General features: G+C 42.0%; 1 protein-coding gene across 5 annotated transcripts in view; it reads right to left on the bottom strand.

The window, feature by feature from the left end:
• Window positions 1-17,712, bottom strand: part of CCDC149 (coiled-coil domain containing 149) — a 63,942-nt gene that overhangs the window by 27,365 nt on the left and 18,865 nt on the right. For 3 of the 5 annotated variants that reach the window (XM_043544572.1, XM_043544571.1, XM_043544573.1), the window contains exons 4-7: window positions 13,676-13,783; window positions 4,207-4,379; window positions 2,799-2,868; window positions 2,310-2,482 (exon numbers count right to left, since the gene is read on the bottom strand). In XM_043544572.1, the coding sequence (XP_043400507.1) occupies window positions 2,310-2,482; window positions 2,799-2,868; window positions 4,207-4,379; window positions 13,676-13,783 (524 nt within the window). The remainder of the gene's footprint in view (window positions 1-2,309; window positions 2,483-2,798; window positions 2,869-4,206; window positions 4,380-13,675; window positions 13,784-17,712) is intronic. The other 2 variants (XM_037897979.2, XM_037897981.2) reach the window with 1 other exon arrangement.

Raw genomic sequence — 17,712 nt, 5'->3', positions numbered from 1 at the left:
GTCTGCTCTACAAATTCATTCACAGGATGCTCACACTCTCTCACTTGGCATGAAGTTGTCATCTGTGGCAGTGCCATGAGAACAATACTTTTATGTTCTGAACTTCCAAGTGGAGACATCTGTTGAAATGCTGTGCAAGTGAAGCAGACATGGAGCAGGCAAATATGGGGTTAAAATGCTGAGACAGTGTAGGTGACTTCCAATGCAGAAGGAAAGATCAAACAAAGTACAGCCTAGGTGCAATCGTGGAACAGCATCAGAAGACTAACAGCAGCCAGGCTGGATTACCCTGCATTCTCACTGCAAAGTAGACAGGTTGCCAGCCCAGGCTGAAGCAACACCAAAGTTCAAGATTATACCCTCAACTGTGTCTACTAGCCTGGGTTTAAAGCACCCTCAATCACAGATTAGAGATCAGGGCAACATCTGGGCTAAAGCCTGAGTTAATTCTTCAGGGAAGACATACTTGACTTCAGAAGTCATTTCCCCACCTTTGGCCCCTTAAGTCTGGATGTGTATACTGTAAAACCTCAGAGTTACGGACACCAGAGTTATGAACTGACAAGTCAACCACACACCTCATTTGAAGTGGAAGTATGCAATCAGGCAGCAGCAGAGAAAAAGGAAAAAAAATCAAATATAGTGCAGTACTGTGTTAAACGTAACCTACTAAAAAATAAAGGGAAAGCAGCATTTTTGTTCTGCATAGTAAAGTGTCAAAGCTGTATTAAGTCAATGTTCAGTTGTAAACTTTTGAAAGAACAACCATAACATTTTGTTCAGAATTATGAACATTTCAGAACTCAAACAACAGTGTCTGTAACTCTGAAATTCTAGGTAATTAAATGTTATGGACATACTGCAAAGCCTCTTCAGAGCCCTCTCTTCTAGTGTCCTAGCAGAGAGCCCAAATCATATTGTAACTGCACTTCCCCTTTCCAAAGCAGTGACAGAGAATTAATGGACTTGTCTACAAGGGCAAATTTACCAGCATAACTATATTGGCAAATTTTCCCATAAAAAGACAAGCCCTTTCGGTGGTCAAAGCTGTATTCAGAACCATGTATCCATCTGCTCAGGCCCCTCATTTACAAGCTCAAGACTCTGTTTGGTCTCAGTATTCAGTGCAGGATGTCTGAAGTGTAAAAATATGGCTACTTCTGAAGTTGTCTTTGATTCTGTGCCATAAACCGATTGAAAGAATATGAACCATTCCCTCCTTCCTCATCCCCACACACTGCAAAGCATCATTCCCACCATTTCAGCTGAGCAAAATCCAAATAAGCTGCCTGCCATTGTGAATTCTGACTGCTTGTTCATGATTTAGATGGAATGAAAACAAATGTGAAACTGAACAAGTACAAAGCACAACACTTAAGAGTCCAAATCCATCAGTTCACAGCTTTAAAGAAAATATTTCAAAGAATGCAATGTGACTGAGCTCCTGATGCGAGCACCAATTTCAGCAATTTGCTGCCTGTGACACAGAGGCTAATTGGTGCTAATGGGCAAAGGGTTCATTTTTCTTTACAAGCAACTCCTTTCTCCAACCTGACAAACTCACTACACCTAACACACCACTTGCATGGTATTTATTCATGAAGTATAGCATGTGATACAGTGATTCCATATATCACATGGTGGAGAAAGACACTCTGCATCCATTCACTGAGCCGACAGCCTGTGGAGCAGGGGTATTTCATGTAAGATTGGATCCTGGTTCTTAGGAAACCAGCCAGTTTTACAACAGAACTCTGGGGGGAGGGGGGAAACCTACTTTATTAGATAGGAAAGGTAACTACTAATAAGCATAGGCTCCCAAGCTCAAGTTTTATGATTTTGTTTTGTATTGAGACCATTTGCTTCCATCACTCTTGTTTCTAGTGAAATCTCTGTTCTTTCTTAAATAAACCTTTTGTTTTACTATAAGTGCTCACAAGTGCTGTGTGTTACACATGAGCAGCAATTTAAGAAAAAACTGAAACTGAGTACACTACTCGCTGGGGAATGGATGATCTCTGATTTCTGTGAGTAGCCAGTGTCGGGGCTGGATATCACAAGGGAATGCTTCAAGGGGTCTGAGGTGCCCCTCTTGTTAACCTGCAAGGCAAAGCCACGACTGGCACAGCTCAAGGAGAGTGCTTGAGTGGCTGACAGGCTGGGGGTGTTAAGGCACTAACACCCAGCTACCTCAGACAAAGCTACCTCACGCTAGAGGCAAGGGGTAACAAGGTGACTCAGTCCTTGAACCACGTGAACCATCACACTGTACATACTGAAGAAGCACTGCAGACTTCCTATACACTCACCTGTTTTCCATACACAGGGCATCTACATCAATGATGCGATTTTCATGTCCTCCCAGAATGTGATTAAGCTCTTGGTTGAGTCGGTCTGCTTTATCTTGATAAGAAGAGCGTTCTTCCTTTACATCCTGTAGCTCATCCAATGCGGCTTGAAGATCATGTTCCAGAGTCTCAATCTGAGAAGAAATCAAAGCTATTGTTATTCTGCAGAATTTACTGAAGAGTACATCATATCCAGACACAGAACAGTAGCAAGTACTTCGCTTCTGAAGAGGGTCAGATTTAGAAGGCCAATTAGTAGATTTTTGATAATCCATAAAAGTAAAACAAAAAGTAGCCATAAGCATACTAAATGGCAGCATATGAAGACTGAATCAAACCCCCAGAATCAAACATCCTTAAAACTTTGGAGAAGTTTAGTTTCAATCTTTGTTGATCACTACATCTCTACTCAAGCTACCTGAATATATTGGGAAAGAAATTAGATTAAACCCTGACCAAGCAATATTTTAATTTATGATGCTCCCTATAATTGTTGTCAGTAATATCACTGAAGACACCACTGTAAGAAAAGTTGAGATGCATAACCTTTCTGCAAAATTTCTTTAGCTTCTGACTCTAAAATTCATATAGCTACAGTTTTTTCTGCACTGCTATTTCCTCCCTTTTAAAATGAGAGCCAAAAAAAGGAAATAAAGATTGCATTTGTTGTTCTCTTTTGACCATGCATACACAATTTTGTTTTAAAAGTATCATTTACTCTATTTTTCTCTATTTCATTAAAACTAATATTAAAACAAAGTTCAGCAATTAAAACTGAACTAGCTTGCATAATATTTAGAAACCATTTGGAATACAAAAGCAAAGGAAGACATTATTCACACTAAGGTCGGAATGAGGTCAGCAACAAGTAGTTCCTAGCACGGTTATAACTTGGTATCAAGGGACTAAAGAGCTAGCATTTGGGTATAGAGTAGGTCTGGGCTAGCGTAGGGTGCGAGGCAAAAATCTAGATAAGGCTCTCTTGTGAGATCAGTTGTTCTTAGAAATTACAGCTCCATCTGAAGGGGGGGTGTCGGGGCTTGGCGGTTTTGGACTGGACTGGATCCAAGATTGTAATGACAGGTTTAGCTCCTGGGATTAGAATTTAAAACCCAGCAGCCTTCACAATTAAAAGGGTTTCATATTCAAGGTTCAAGTTTTGACCCATTTCTAATTATAAGAAAGCAACCAGTCTACATAGGGTAGAAAAACTGTTCTAACACCTGTCCTTAAAATTCAGTTGTTTCAACTGAAATGTGTTCAGGGCTTTGAAGTTCTGTCTTCAGTACACGAAGCAGGAGTAAACCAGATGAGTACTGGGAAGAGAGATACCAACTGCCAGTGGACATCTAGGTGAAGACACCACGAAGGCTTGGTGATTCAGTACACAGTGAGTACTAAGTGCAGTGTTAAAGAGCACTTTCCTGATGAAAGGCGCAAGGGATTTTGGAAAAGACATCAATCAGAAGTCTTACCCAATTGTGGAAATTAAAGAACGCACTTTAACATGTTAATCTGTCCCCTGGCTCAATTTCAGTTTGGGCATCTCGTATCATGTCAACGTATGCGCCTCTGACATTTCTGGTTAAATATGGGATTCTTCACTGACAATCCTAAACTGCTTCTATGTGCTACTCAACAGCTGTCACATTCCACCTCTTGAGGTGGATGAATTTCTGAGATGAAGCAACTTCATCTCCACTGGTGCATACCTTGTAGATGCATAAAGTGCTCTGCATGCCCTTTACACACATGTTCAATAAATACTACCAGAGTATAAACTTCCTTGCCACCAACACCACTATCTGCATTGCAAACCAGGTAACAATTACAGCACAGCAGAGGCACTGTAATTTACTTATTCTTTTGCCAGCAGTGAAAACAATCTCTCACTGAATGCCCATTAGTTATTACTTGTTCTCGTGCTTTCTCCAGCTGCTGAACAAGGTCTTCACGCTCGTGTGCTGCAAAGTGGCGTGCCCCAACTTCTTCATCTCCAAGTCTTTGTTTTGCTATTGTCATTCTAAGGAGCTGCAAGAAATGCCAAGACTTCATAAACCACAGAACACAGATTGAACACTTGAGAGAATATTAGCAGAGTATATTGTATCACTAGATATGGAATGTTATCAGAGAGCCTTTCCAGACTCTCACAAATCTGAACCAGACACATTTTACGAGAGATCACTTTTGTGCCTATGAGCCCTATCCCATTCTCATTCAAATTGATGGGTGTTTGGCTAGTGACTTCAAAAAGCCAGATTAGGCCCTCTAGCAGTAACTTAAGAATTTTACATATGGGCATATGTTTAAAGTGAGCATGGACATATGATCCATCCTCATTCTCCAGAAAAGACAAGGTTTTGAATTTTAAAAATTATTTACTACCAGAAATAATATCTTGCTTTTATATCAGGCTTTTCACCCCTATATCTGAAAGCTGTTTGCAAAGGACAATAACTATTATCCTAATTTTACAGATTAGGAAACATGGCACAGAGAAGTCAAGTGACTTGCCCAGCACCACACATGCACCTCCTAAACTAAATCCAGTTGCAACCTTTGTGCAGAATTAGCATGAAGATTAAAAGAACGGGGCTATTTTTACATGAACATGAAAACAAATGTTTCTGAAATATCTATTAACATATAATGATAGTGGAAGATGTTAAAAATGTTTAGTTAAAATGCAAAACAAAATCTTCAGCATCTTTCATGGCTAGTAAACATTTTTTAAACAAAGCCTGACCTGAATTAACATCCAACCATTTTCAGTACTACTGTTAAACAGAGGCTACTCCGAGGATTAGGTTTCAAGGATTAAAAGGGGTAAAATAAACAGCCTACAGAGTGCATAGGCTAAAGAACATGCATCATTTAGAATTGTTTATACTTTGCACAGTTCGGAAAAAGTCCTACATCCCAGTAGCCCAATTTGTGGGATTTCCACAGAGGCTTGAGAAATCTGCAGTGAGAATTCCCATGACTTCCCTCCCATTTTTCAGTGGCACAAAGGAATTAATGTGCACCATTATATTTCAGAGTTAGCAAATCAATCTTCTGAAACAGAAGACTGTATATTCCATTTATTTTAGGTATTTAGAGGATGCCAGTCACCACAGTTCCTATGTGCTAGTTAAAATCCTACTGATGCAAAGCAGACCATCAAAAACAGGTTCTTCTTCTTCACTTCAGCCCGTTTAGTCCACACAAGTGCTGCTACTATAGCTTCTCCTGATAAGCTCTAAAGGGTGACTTACAGCTCCTGAGTGAAGTAATGGTCCACAGGCTGCCATATTTGACAAACTGCATTTCCCCCTTCCCACAGAAAGAGCGTGGATTATATTGTAAGGAGCACACACTGAATTGTTCCTGGAAAATATACCAGTGGCTAATTTAAAAAAAATATATTTTTAAACCAAGCAGGTTTAGGAATGGGGCCAGAGCTTTCGTCTGATCATACAGACGTGAAAGGGGAGAAACACATAGTGCTAATAGCCAAACTGTATTACAGCATCTCACTTTGCGACTGGTTAGAAAAGTAAATTGAAATAAGGATCAGAAGGCTCAGAAAATGGGAGCAGGGAACCTTCTCTCCCCTCAATGCAAGTAACGGCTTAGGATCTCTCCAAAGCGCACACAGCACTAGATAGGGAGACCTTGGTTAATGCCATTCAACCATGCTCATTCCACACCCCAAGAAGGGGCTGGGGTATAATATGTAACAGCCTGTGGTGCTGGGACAATTTGTACAGTGGGGTTCTGAGAGCCATTGAAGCAAACTGTAAACGCTGTATATGATGGAAACCACTTCAAACCAGGGGGTACTGTCACATCCCCAGCACCCCTAGTTCCAGCACCCTTGATTACAGCCTTGAGTAAATACTACTTGCAGGAATAAGGGTTGCAAGGCCCAAAGTTTGTTCCAGTCAAATCACAGTTCTTTATTTACTGATGAAGTGTGTGGGGGTGGGGGGGAATCCTAAACACAAATCCAACATCTTATTCCTAAATGACAGATCACTTCAGACATTCAGCGACTCAGACAGCAGGTGCAGCTGAGCAGGTCTAGCCCTCCAGGTCTGCACCCTGCACATCTGCTGATGTGGCACCACCTGCTGTAAAGATTTTTCCCTTTGTAACTCTTGGAATGTCAGCATTTTCATGTTATGCTAGGGGGAAAGCGAAGGAGCGGGGGGGAGAAAGAAGGGTTTATTCTATATTTTAGCCTTTTATTATAAAGTTTGTACTCCGTCCCTCTGGGCACTGTATTTTTATTGAACTATCATTCAGAATTCATCCAGGATAGAACCACTCAGCTTCATTTTGTTGCTCTATTCCTCAAAATAGGTTAATACAAATAGAGGACCCCTCAGGACTCCAAAAATATTTCCAGCACAGTAGATTTTGAAGTGAAGTGCACTTTAAACAGAGGCAGCAGTTCCTGAGAGGCTCAGCATACACTAAACAAACAGGCTTTCACCAAACAAAGCAGGGTGCAGCATGCCATTATTTAGCATCACTCTCTCTACTGTGCTAGGCGCAGGCAAAAATGATAAAATCAAAATTTATTTTAACCCAACAATTTTGGTTAAAATAAACAGAGCGAGATACCTCCATCAGACCTCGCTGTTCGAGGTGCTGAACAGACACGAGGGGAAAAGCGAGTTCTGCACAGCAGGCAGTAGTCGCATTTAACACAAGCATGTTAATCTGGCAGAGCCTTCTAGACATCGTGGTTAAGGCTGTGAGTCTTTCACGGAGGTCACAGATTCCGTGACTTTCTAGGACCTCCGTGACTTCTTCAGCTGCAGCAGCTGACCCCAGGGCTGCCCGAGCAGCTGGGGTGGCCCTGGGGCTGGCCTGCTTCGGAGGCCACAGGCACTGGTCTTGGACGCTGCCCCGGAGCAGTGGTGGCGGGGCCCCGGAACAGGCCCCCCCCACCCCAGGAGCAGCAGTGGGGCCAAGAGCAGCCCCCTGGGGCGGAGGAGTGGCAGGACCCTGGGCCGGCCCACCCCACCACCCCAGGAGCAGCAGCGGCTGCTGGAGCACCCCCTATCCCTGCAGTACCTAAGATTTAGTTAGGGGTATATTTTGTAAAAGTCAAGGAGAGGTCACTGCCCATGACTTTTTGGTTATTGCCTGTGACCTCTCCGTACCTTTTACTAAAAATACCTGTGACTAAATCATAGCCTTAATCATGGCATAAGTGAGTCTTTAGAGGGGATTTGGACCTATTGCAAGAGACATATGCATGTGCTTAACTTTATGCACTGTGAGTAATCCCATCAATCTGGCTGACACATGGAGTAGACTCATTAGCCACCAATGGGACAAATAAAAAAGTGTAATATTAAGCATTTTATGTAAATATTTGCAGGGTCGGAGCCAAAGCAATGCCATTATCACGCTAAATAAGTTTCAACTTTGAATCTGTTACCTCTGTGGTATTTTATTTACTAAATGTACTGCACCCTGGCTAAAACTATTCCCTTCGCCCTCTCCCTCCCCCCCCAGATTCATAGTTCCTGCTAGGAGCACAATGTGCACAGGGAGCAATTGCCATGGAAAAGGAAGAGTACAGTGATACTGCTTTCACAGCATGTACATGTGTATTTTGGGAGCATTATTTTGGATCCTCTTTTGGTTCATTAGGGATGGGAGACACTAGTGACTTATTAAATTCTGTTAACTTAAACACTCTTAGGTTCCAAAGGTAGGCTGAAGTTGTGAACTGGATACAGGGATACTGTACTGCACTATCGTTTTATCTGATCATACAGAATTTATCTCAAAATACTAACCAGAAGATTAAATATATAACTAGATTACTCGTGGCCACACACATATATACAATATGAAGGTACAGTAATTCTTTTCAACTCACTTTCTCCATGAAGAGCACCAACCTTAAGCCATAGCAGTGAAATGCTGTCTCCAGCCCATTATGTTAATGAAATGTTACACTGGCGCTTCTGGGTATCCCAGTGCACTTTTGTGTACTTTGCATAATCATAAAAACTTGAGACAGGAACCGTGAGTGCCTATGTTGCTTATAGAGGACCAAATGCACTGTTAGTGCCAAATAATAACACGATTTCTTAGTGTAATAATTACACTTATCACATAGCTAGTTTCTACAGCAATTCGATTCACACATTTGATACATGCTACAGGTGTCCATCCCCACCTAGCAGGCTTTAGCTGTCATGCTTCTGGTTCAGCTGGTTAGGCAAAGTTGCCAGACCGACTGGCTTACCACTATACTCCACAGCAGTAACTGAATAGCTTGTGCCTCACAGTCACGGTCGGAGGTATATCAAGTCACCACCAAGTCTAAACAGTCAATGACTGATTGCAAGTTGAAGGACTCATCCCTGAAAAGGGCATCAAAACAATATCTATGCTGCTTTATGAACAGACCCTTCAATCCCCTAATTATCCGAGATGTGTCTCACCTTTTTTTTAAATTCAAACTTCACACCATTGCCAGCACTAGGGCAGCTGCACCAGCTGGTGCAGATAAGCTGCTGCTGCCATTTTTCTCCAGTACCACCACCTAACCCTAATGAAAACAACTCTAGATAACACTGCAGGCAGCCACCAGCACTCTACACCAGAGTTCATAACACTGCTACTGCCAAATAGCCTGTGACCTAGGCTGGAAATGAGGACCAATTCTGCACAGGCTTGAATTGTGGTAATGGTCTCATACTGAGCAAGTAGTTTGGGTAAGGGAATTCTGGTAATTGGTAAGCTCATGTATAGGACTTCCAAGCCACAGCAGGCTGCTTGGCCCAGGGATGGGACCTCTGACACAGTGGGTTTTCACATGACAGACTTAGTTTGACAATGACTGTGTCTCATGTATGGGCAGTAATACTGTAGCAATTATTTTGGACACAACATGTTGTCCTATCACTGAACTATACCCTTAGCAGCTCAGCAAATCATTTCTCTGTCAGTGACTTGTGTGAGTGGGAATTAAAGTGGAGATGAGAGTCACCTCACCTCCTAGAAGCGTCTAGCCTCCCCCCCAATCAACTTCTATGTCTCCATTTAAGGCACGAGCGTGATCTCTTCAGGCCCTCTAAGTTTAAGGGTTTATTCTCCAAGTATCACTGTCCCAACGCTGGGTAGAAAAGGGGTTTAAAAATCAAGTACCCGGTAAACACAGTAGTTTTCATGTGTCAGAGTTGATAAGAGATTGTGAACAACCCTAAGAGTAAATACTCTTAGAACTCAGTTGCTTGAGTGCTACAGTGTAACTGTAGCTGTATTTCTTTAGTTGCAGCAACAAATCTTTCAAGAGACTTTTTGGAAATGTTTTACTGTTTGTGCCATTTGAGTTCTAGCTGAATAAATGGGAAAATTAGTCCAGTTAAAAAAGTCAAATACAAGCAATTTGCTCTTGTCTAACTGATTATGTACTTAATATCTAGAATCCACAATTCCCATAACAAGTACAAAGGTCATCAGTTAAAATCCCATTGCTAACCCAATTAACCGTTGTATCTCACTACTGGTGAACATTAATGCAATTTGAAGGAAAAAAAATAGGCCATCAACACACTTTTCCTTAAATATCACACAACGGCTCTGTTAAGGGTTTTTTTTTAATTCTACAAAACCCATGTCATTGAGGGACAGGTTTTATGAGTCATGCATGTTCAAGCACAGGCAGAATTGTTCATCCAGCAGCAGCTTCACTGGCTGCAAAAGCAGCTGCTTGCTCATCTCTTGCCAGAAATAAAGTTGACGTCGACTCAGGGCCCTCCTTTGCTTCGGAAAAAATGGAGAGAGAAAAATGGCAGTATAAAAACGTAAGAAATTATTGTAATTCATTGTTTTTGTATATACTGTATTTTATCAGTACTGCAATGCTGAGTTAACTCTTCTGCCAGCTCAGAACCACCATCCCAGAACTTTTGCTACCAAAGCTAGGAGAGAGTAAAATATGGCAACAAGCAGTGGTTCTCAACCAGGGGTCTGAGGCCCCCTTGGAGGCTGCGAGCACATTTCAGGGGGGCTGCCAAAGCAGTAAAGCAGTCCCCCCCCCCCACACCCCTGGGTCTGGGAGGCAGGAGCTATGGTCCGGGTGATTAGCAGGGGGCTGGGGGCAGCCCACTTCGCTTCCCTTGCCTCAACCCTAGCCATGTTGCTTGGGGGAGGGGGCTTGGGGGAAGGGATTCCCCCGCACTCACTGGTGGCAGCGGAGCTGCCCAGCGCTAGCCCGCTCCACTCCGCCGGCTCCCAGCCATGGCGCTCCGCTTCCCACCACTGTTGAATGTGGGGAACGTCCCTTCCCCAACCTCCCCGCACTCACCGGCGTCGGGAAACTGAGCGCCGCCGCTGGGAGTTGGCGGAGTGGAGCGGGCTGTGGCCACATGGCTCCGCTTCCCGCCGCTGCCAGTGACTGCCTGTCAGGGGGTGTGGATAGGGGTTGGGGCAGTCAGGAGACAGCGGGCTGTGTAGGGGACGGGGTCCTGGGGGTGATTAGGGATGGTGGGGGTCTCTGGAGGGGGCGGTCAGGGGCCAAAGAGCAGGGGGGCCAAAGCAAGTTCGATATAATGCGGTTTCACATATAATGCGGTAAGATTTTTTGGCTCCCGCGGACCACATTATATCGGGGTAGAGGTGTATATCAAAGATTGTGATGTTCGTTGAGATCTACTGATAAAAAGCTCTATATAAGAAATAGGCATTATTCATAATTATTTTCCTCCTCTACAGATCACCTTGAATGCCACAATGTAGCCCTTGGTGGGGCAGTCAGATCATGAGCCATTTCTGGCAAGAACTCTGGGTTTTGATTTTTTGTATCTTCATGTTATGAACAGAAGGAGTGGAATAAAGTGGAGAGACTTTGTTAAACTTTTTTTCCTGAGGCACGATCTTTGAAAAGCCATGTGAGCCAACATATGTATTTTTAGTTGACATCTTACTGTTCCTCGACTGGACTCAGAATTTGCATTAGTACACCCTGTAGGCATTTTCTGAACAGCACCTTTGACAAAGATGGGAAAGGGGTGCAGGGGAACATTAAAAAAAGAGGCGGGGAGAGAGGAACACACAGATAAAAGGCAAGTCTGACAATCTAAGGTACTTATATAGACACTGTCACCGTAGTATCAGAGTAGCTCTATCTATAAACCAACACCAGTGTGAGGTACAGCAGTAATATCCCCATTTTACAGAAGAGGAACTGAGGCACAGAGCAGCTAAGTGATTTGCCTGAAGTCACAAAGGAAATCTATGTTGAAGGAAGGAATTGAACCTGGGTTTCCCATGTCCTAGGCTTGTGCCCTAACCACTGGACCATCCTTCCTCTGCAAAGGCGAGAGCTGGAGACAGGATGCTCTTACAAAATAAAAGTAAGTTTTCAACGATATATGGGGAGAAATCATGAAAGAAAACAGAACACAAAAGGAAGCAAAGAAAATGGAGACAAGGGATGGAGCACAAGAGTGAAAGGAAACAAAGCAAAAACATTTACATAGATTTATTGGAATAAGCTACAGCAGCTGTTATAAGCACCTTATATCAATATAACTGTGTCCAAATAAGAGTTTTACCATTTTATCAGTTTCTAAACAGATACAGTTATAATTGTATAAAAAGTGTGTTTAAGCCAGCTCTTAGGCCCCAGTCCTGCAAGCTACTCGAGTGGTGCTCCACTGATCATAGAGATACGCCAGTACGGGATTGAGGCCTTGTGTAATTTTGATTCTGCTCCCTATAAGCCTTGCTAGTTTTTAGTCCTTACCTAGTCTCCCCACCACCTGTTACAAGTCCTACCTTTCACTAGTTTGATTTGTGTGCACACTTTTGTACACAGCTCCATCTGCGAGTGGTACACACATTTAGCTTGAGCTTATATATTTCAATTAACAGACAACAGGAGTTTGATTAATACTGAACAGCAGTTTTCGAGCAATGTTCCATATACATTGCTAAACTTGGTAATAAAATAAATTGGTTATGTAAAGATAATTAGCAGAATGATTACTTAAAATTCATAAAGAAATATGTACTTCAAGACCACTTGGGTCTATGTTTTTTTTGAGAGAAAAATATAAAACAACACCTTTTTTAATCATATACTGAAATTCTACATTATTGCATTAGATACCATGACAAAATTCCTCCTCTGCCTTTGTGGGTCCTGCGCTTATTGGCGGATTTGCTTGCCTTAGAGATTCACAGCAGCCCTCAGTTTGGCCACTTTTGCAAGTGGCTCAAACCTGCCGTTCACTCAGCTAACCTCATCACTGGCCAGCCTGAGAAAAAGGAAAGAACAATCCCCGCAGTCTCTGCTGATCCACCATGTGGGTTGGGGAACAGCCCAGAGACCTTCCCCTCTGGTGGAACCCACAGTCCAGGTAAACTCTCCCTGTGTCTGATCAGGAGTTGAGAGGCTTGGGGGGAACCCAGGCCTGCCCTCTCTACTCTGGGTTCCAGCCCAGGGCACTGTGGACTGTAGCTGTCTAGAGTGCCTCCTGGAACAGCTGTGCGACAGCTACAACTCCCTGGGCTACTTCCCCATGGCCTCCTCCCAACACCTTCTTTATCCTCACCGCAGGCTCCTTGTCCTGGTGTCTGATAAAGCTTGTACTCCTCAGTCCTCCAACAGTATGCCTTCTCACTCTCAGCTCCTACTACCTCTTGCTCCCAGCTCCTTGCACACATGCCACAAACTGAAGTGAGTTTCTTTTTAAACTCAGGTGCCTTGATTAGCCAGCCTGCCCTAATTGATTCTAGCAGCTTCTTAATTGGCTCAGGTGTCCTAATTAGCCTGCCTGCCTGAATTTGTTCCAGCAAGTTCCTTCTTGTTCTGGAACTGCCCCTGTTACCTTACCCAGGGAAAAGGGACCTGCTTAACCTGGGGCTAATATATCTGCCTTCTAACACTCTCCTGTAGCCATCTGGCCTGACCCTGTCAAAATACTTTAAAATATCACATAACCAAGAAAAGATTAAAAGCTTGTCCAAATATATTTACAAATGGAAACACCAGGAACAGCATATAAAAGAGCAGAAGCTAACGGTGATTAACCCAAAACAGGATCCGCAATAAATATTCAAAGAAAACAGAACAAATGTAGCATGCACAAAAAATATCATATCCAAGGAACCTAGGTTACTAGCATCCTGTGTAGGCTGTTTTTGTTTTCCTGTTCTGAGTATTTTTTGTAACCTCAATATTCTAGAAACTTATGAATAAAACAACAAAATATTTCTTCATTCAGTTTTTCTGAGGAGCTTGTCTCTAGTCCAGTTTACACATTACATGTAGTCTTCCTAGTAAAGAAAAAAGTTTGCAGTACCTTGTTGTCTCCTTGTACTTCTCCCAGTCTTTGCTGCAGTTCTTTAATTTCTTCTCCCAGATGCTTATTTCGATCCCGAGAATCACTCAATAGTTGGGCAAGATTAGCCTAGGAAAGTTACAAAGTTATATTAGACAAAAGTGTGCTTTTGTGAGTAATGAGTGTAGGTGGTGGTTGAGAAGGAACCAGGGCTTTATGCACTACCTTTCAACTGTGTCTAGTTTTGTCAATGTTATCTAGCCCCAACGTTTCACTAGAAACAGCATCAGGATTCTAGCACCTAAATTACTGCAAAATAATTAATAAAGTATGTGTATTACAAAGCTCCAGAACAGTACATAACAATAAAAAAAAAAGGTGGGAATACCCACACTATCTCAGATACCTCTGAAAATAAAAAAAGCTTGATAGACAAAATCTGATATGAGATAGCTAAACTAACTGTTTTAAACATGGGTATAATTAGGCAAAAGGAATAACTGAGAAAGAGAGCTTATGAAGTGGGAGGGGTGTTCTCTCTGCTTAAATTCTACGTGCTATTACACAAATGAACTTCAGAAAATTTCTCCACATCTCCCCCAACAAGTCCCTACCCCCATTCATAGCTACTCTGGAAATATCTTGTATGTCAAAGTGGTGCAACATTTAGAAGATGTTGAGCATGATCTAACATTATTTGTTATTGCATGTTTACTGAAAAATATCAGATTAACTGAAAAATAATATTCTTCCACTAACATCCTAAAGATGTACACTCCTGAAAAAAACAAATGGTGTGTGTCTCAGAAGTTATCATTACTGACATCCTAAATGTTTTGTAGAGTTAGCTACTCTTTCCCCCCCCTCATTCCTGTCTGCCTCTCTGTTCTGCCCCAGCCCCTCTCTTCAGGGACCGGCCCCTGCTGTGCCCCAACTGCCCCTCGCTACGGGGACTGGCCCCTCTCCTCCCCAGCCCCTTGCTCCAGGGACAGACCTCTACTGTGCCCTGATTGGCCCAGCCCTGACCCCTTGCTACAGGGACCAACCCCTACCATGTCTCAATTGCCCCAGCCCCTCATTCCAGGGACCAATCCACCCCACGCCCTGCTGTGCCCTGACTGGGCAGTTGAGCAGGCTCCACATCAGTTCCTCCCAGCCTGGCTCTGCAGGCGAGTCCCAGGAGAGGGAAGAGTGAGTGAGGGGAGTGGAGAGCGACCAGATGGAGGGGGAAGGAGAGAGTGAGGGGTGGGGCCTCGGTGAGTGGGCGGGGCAAGGATGTTTGGTATTCAGCAATTAAAGCTGGCAATCCTATTTATTTCTCAGAAGACAACTTGAGTATGACCCAATGAAGCACTGTTTGAATCCGTGTGGAAAGAGTTTAGAAAGTAATGTCTAGAATTTGAGGCTATCCGCTGATTGGTATTTGCTCCGACCTCCATCCACCCCTCTCCCTCACTCTCACTGCTTTCCAGGATGTCCCCTTTTCCTTCCTCCTCAGCATTCCTCATCCTTCCTTTCTCTTTCCCTTAATCCTCCCCTCAGCTACTTAATACTTTTTTCTTTTTAAATAAAAAATGCAAAAGCTCAACGTGCGCACACGCACACACCACGGAACTAACACAATGTTTGACAACTATCACTGCGACTACTCTGCTTGTATGTTGCATCCCTTTCCCACACCCTTTGTCTTCTCTATTTCAACAGATCTACTCACCTAAATAAAGTTACTTCAGTGTTTACAGGATTAGGCTATTAGACTACAAGCAATTTGGAAAGGCACAGGTGCTTTTGAAAACTTTATCCTATGTGACTTTGGAACCTAAATCCAATTTTCACTTAGGTACTTTTGAAGTTTTAGTCGTAGTCTCATGCTATCTGGCCTTAGTCTGGCAAACCTGGTCCATATAGGCATAATGGTTTGCGTACATAGATCTGATTGCAAGATCAGGACCTACGTATATGCAGTATCCAGTGCAATGGACCTGACCTGATTAGCGTCCAAAAATCCCAATGTAATAGAAATAGAACAAGAAAAACTCATTTGTGATTGTTGTTACAATAGTCAAGTTTGCTAGATCAGGTGGCCTATATCACGGCCAACTTCAAACTTTCAAGGAGAAACAAGAAGCCAAATACATTGGTCCTCTGTACTAGACAGACCATTGGTTAGATCTACTACGGCAATTCATGTGGTTTCTACTTTTGAGGTTAGAGGCTCAGAAGATCACAGTAAAGTTCCTTGCGTTTTTGGAAAAGATCAAAGCATTTTTAACTAGGGCTGTCAATTAAAAAAATTAATTGTGATTAACTGCACTGTTAAGCAATAATAGAATACCATTTATTTAAATACTTTTGGATGTTTTCTACATTTTCAAATATATTTCAATTACAACACAAAATACGAAGTGTACAGTGCTCATTTTATATTTATTTTTTATTACAAATATTTGAACTGTAAAAAAAGGAATAGTATTTTTCAATTCACCTAATACAAGTACTGTAGGGCAATCTCTTTATCGTGAAAATTGAATTTACAAATGTAGAATTATGTACAAAAAAAACCTGCATTCAAAAATAAAACGTAAAACTTTAGAGCCTACAAGTCTACTCACTCCTGTTTCTTGTTCAGTCAATTGCTCAAACGAGTTTGTTTACATTTATGGGAGATAATGTTGCCTGCTTCTTATTTACAATGTCACCTGAAAATGAGAACAGGCATTCGCATGGCACTGTTGTAGCTGGCATCGCAAGATATTTACGTGCCAGACTGTGCTAAAAATTCATATGTCCCTTCATGCTTCAACCACCATTCCAGAGGACGTGTCCATGCTAATGACAGGTTCTGCTCGATCACGATCCAAAGCAGTACAAACCTACACATGTTCATTTTCATCATTTGAGTCAGATGCCACCAGCAGAAGGCTGATTTTCTTTGTTGTTGGTTTGGGTTCTGAAGTTTCCACATTTGAGTGTTGCTTTTTTAAGACTTCTGAAAGCATGCTCCCTCTCACATTTTGGAAGGCACTTCAGATTCTTAAACCTTGGGTCGAGTGCTGTAACTACCTTTAAAATGTCACATTGGTACCTTCTTTGTGTTTTGTCAGATCTGCAATGAAAGTGTTCTTGAAACGAACAACATGTGCTGGGTCATCATCCGAGATTGCTAAAACATGAAATATATGGCAGAATGCAAGTAAAACAGAGCAGGAGACATGCAATTCTCCCCCAAGGAGTTCAGTCATAAATTTAACACACACGTTATTTTGTTAACAAGTATCATCAACATGGAAGCATGTCCTCTGGAATGGTAGCAGAAGCATGAAGGGACATACGAATTTTTAGTATATCTGGCAAATAAATACTTTGCAATGCTGGCTACAAAAGTGCTATGTGAACACCTGTTTTCGCTTTCAGATGACATTGTAAATAAGAAGAGGGCAGCATTATCTCTCGTAAATGTAAACGAACTTGTCTTAGCAATTGGCTGAACAAGAAGTAAGACTGAGAGGACTTGTTGGCTCTATTTACATTGTTTTGTTTTTGAGTGCAGTTATGTAACAAAAAACCCTACATTTGTAAACTGCACTTTCACAATAAAGAGATTATACTACAGTACTTGTATGAAGTGAATTCAAAAATACTATTTCTTTTATAATTTTTACAGTGCAAATATTTGTAATAAAAAATAATATAAAGTGAAGAGTGTACACTTCGTATTCTGTGTTGTAATTGAAATGAATATATTTGAAAATATAGAAAAACATCCAAAAATATTTAATACATTTCAATCGGTATTCTATTAAGTGTGATGAAAACTGCGATTAATCGCAATTAATTTTTTTGAGTTAATCACATAAGTTAACTGCGATTAATCTACAGCCCTATTTTTAGCTGCTGATATGGCTGAAAACTGGGAATGGCTCAGATCTGTCTGTTTCAGAGGTTACATATTTCCTAAACAACATAACTATCCAACTTTAGGGCAAGAATTAACTAGTTTCTGATCTTAGTTTTCAGACAGCAACCTTTCAGCCAACAACTCTTTTTCAAGGTCTTCT

The sequence above is a fragment of the Chelonia mydas genome, chromosome 4 (genome assembly GCF_015237465.2).
Source record: "Chelonia mydas isolate rCheMyd1 chromosome 4, rCheMyd1.pri.v2, whole genome shotgun sequence".
Classification (NCBI taxonomy): Eukaryota; Metazoa; Chordata; order Testudines; family Cheloniidae; genus Chelonia; species Chelonia mydas.
This window is presented reverse-complemented; position numbering and strand designations above follow the sequence as displayed.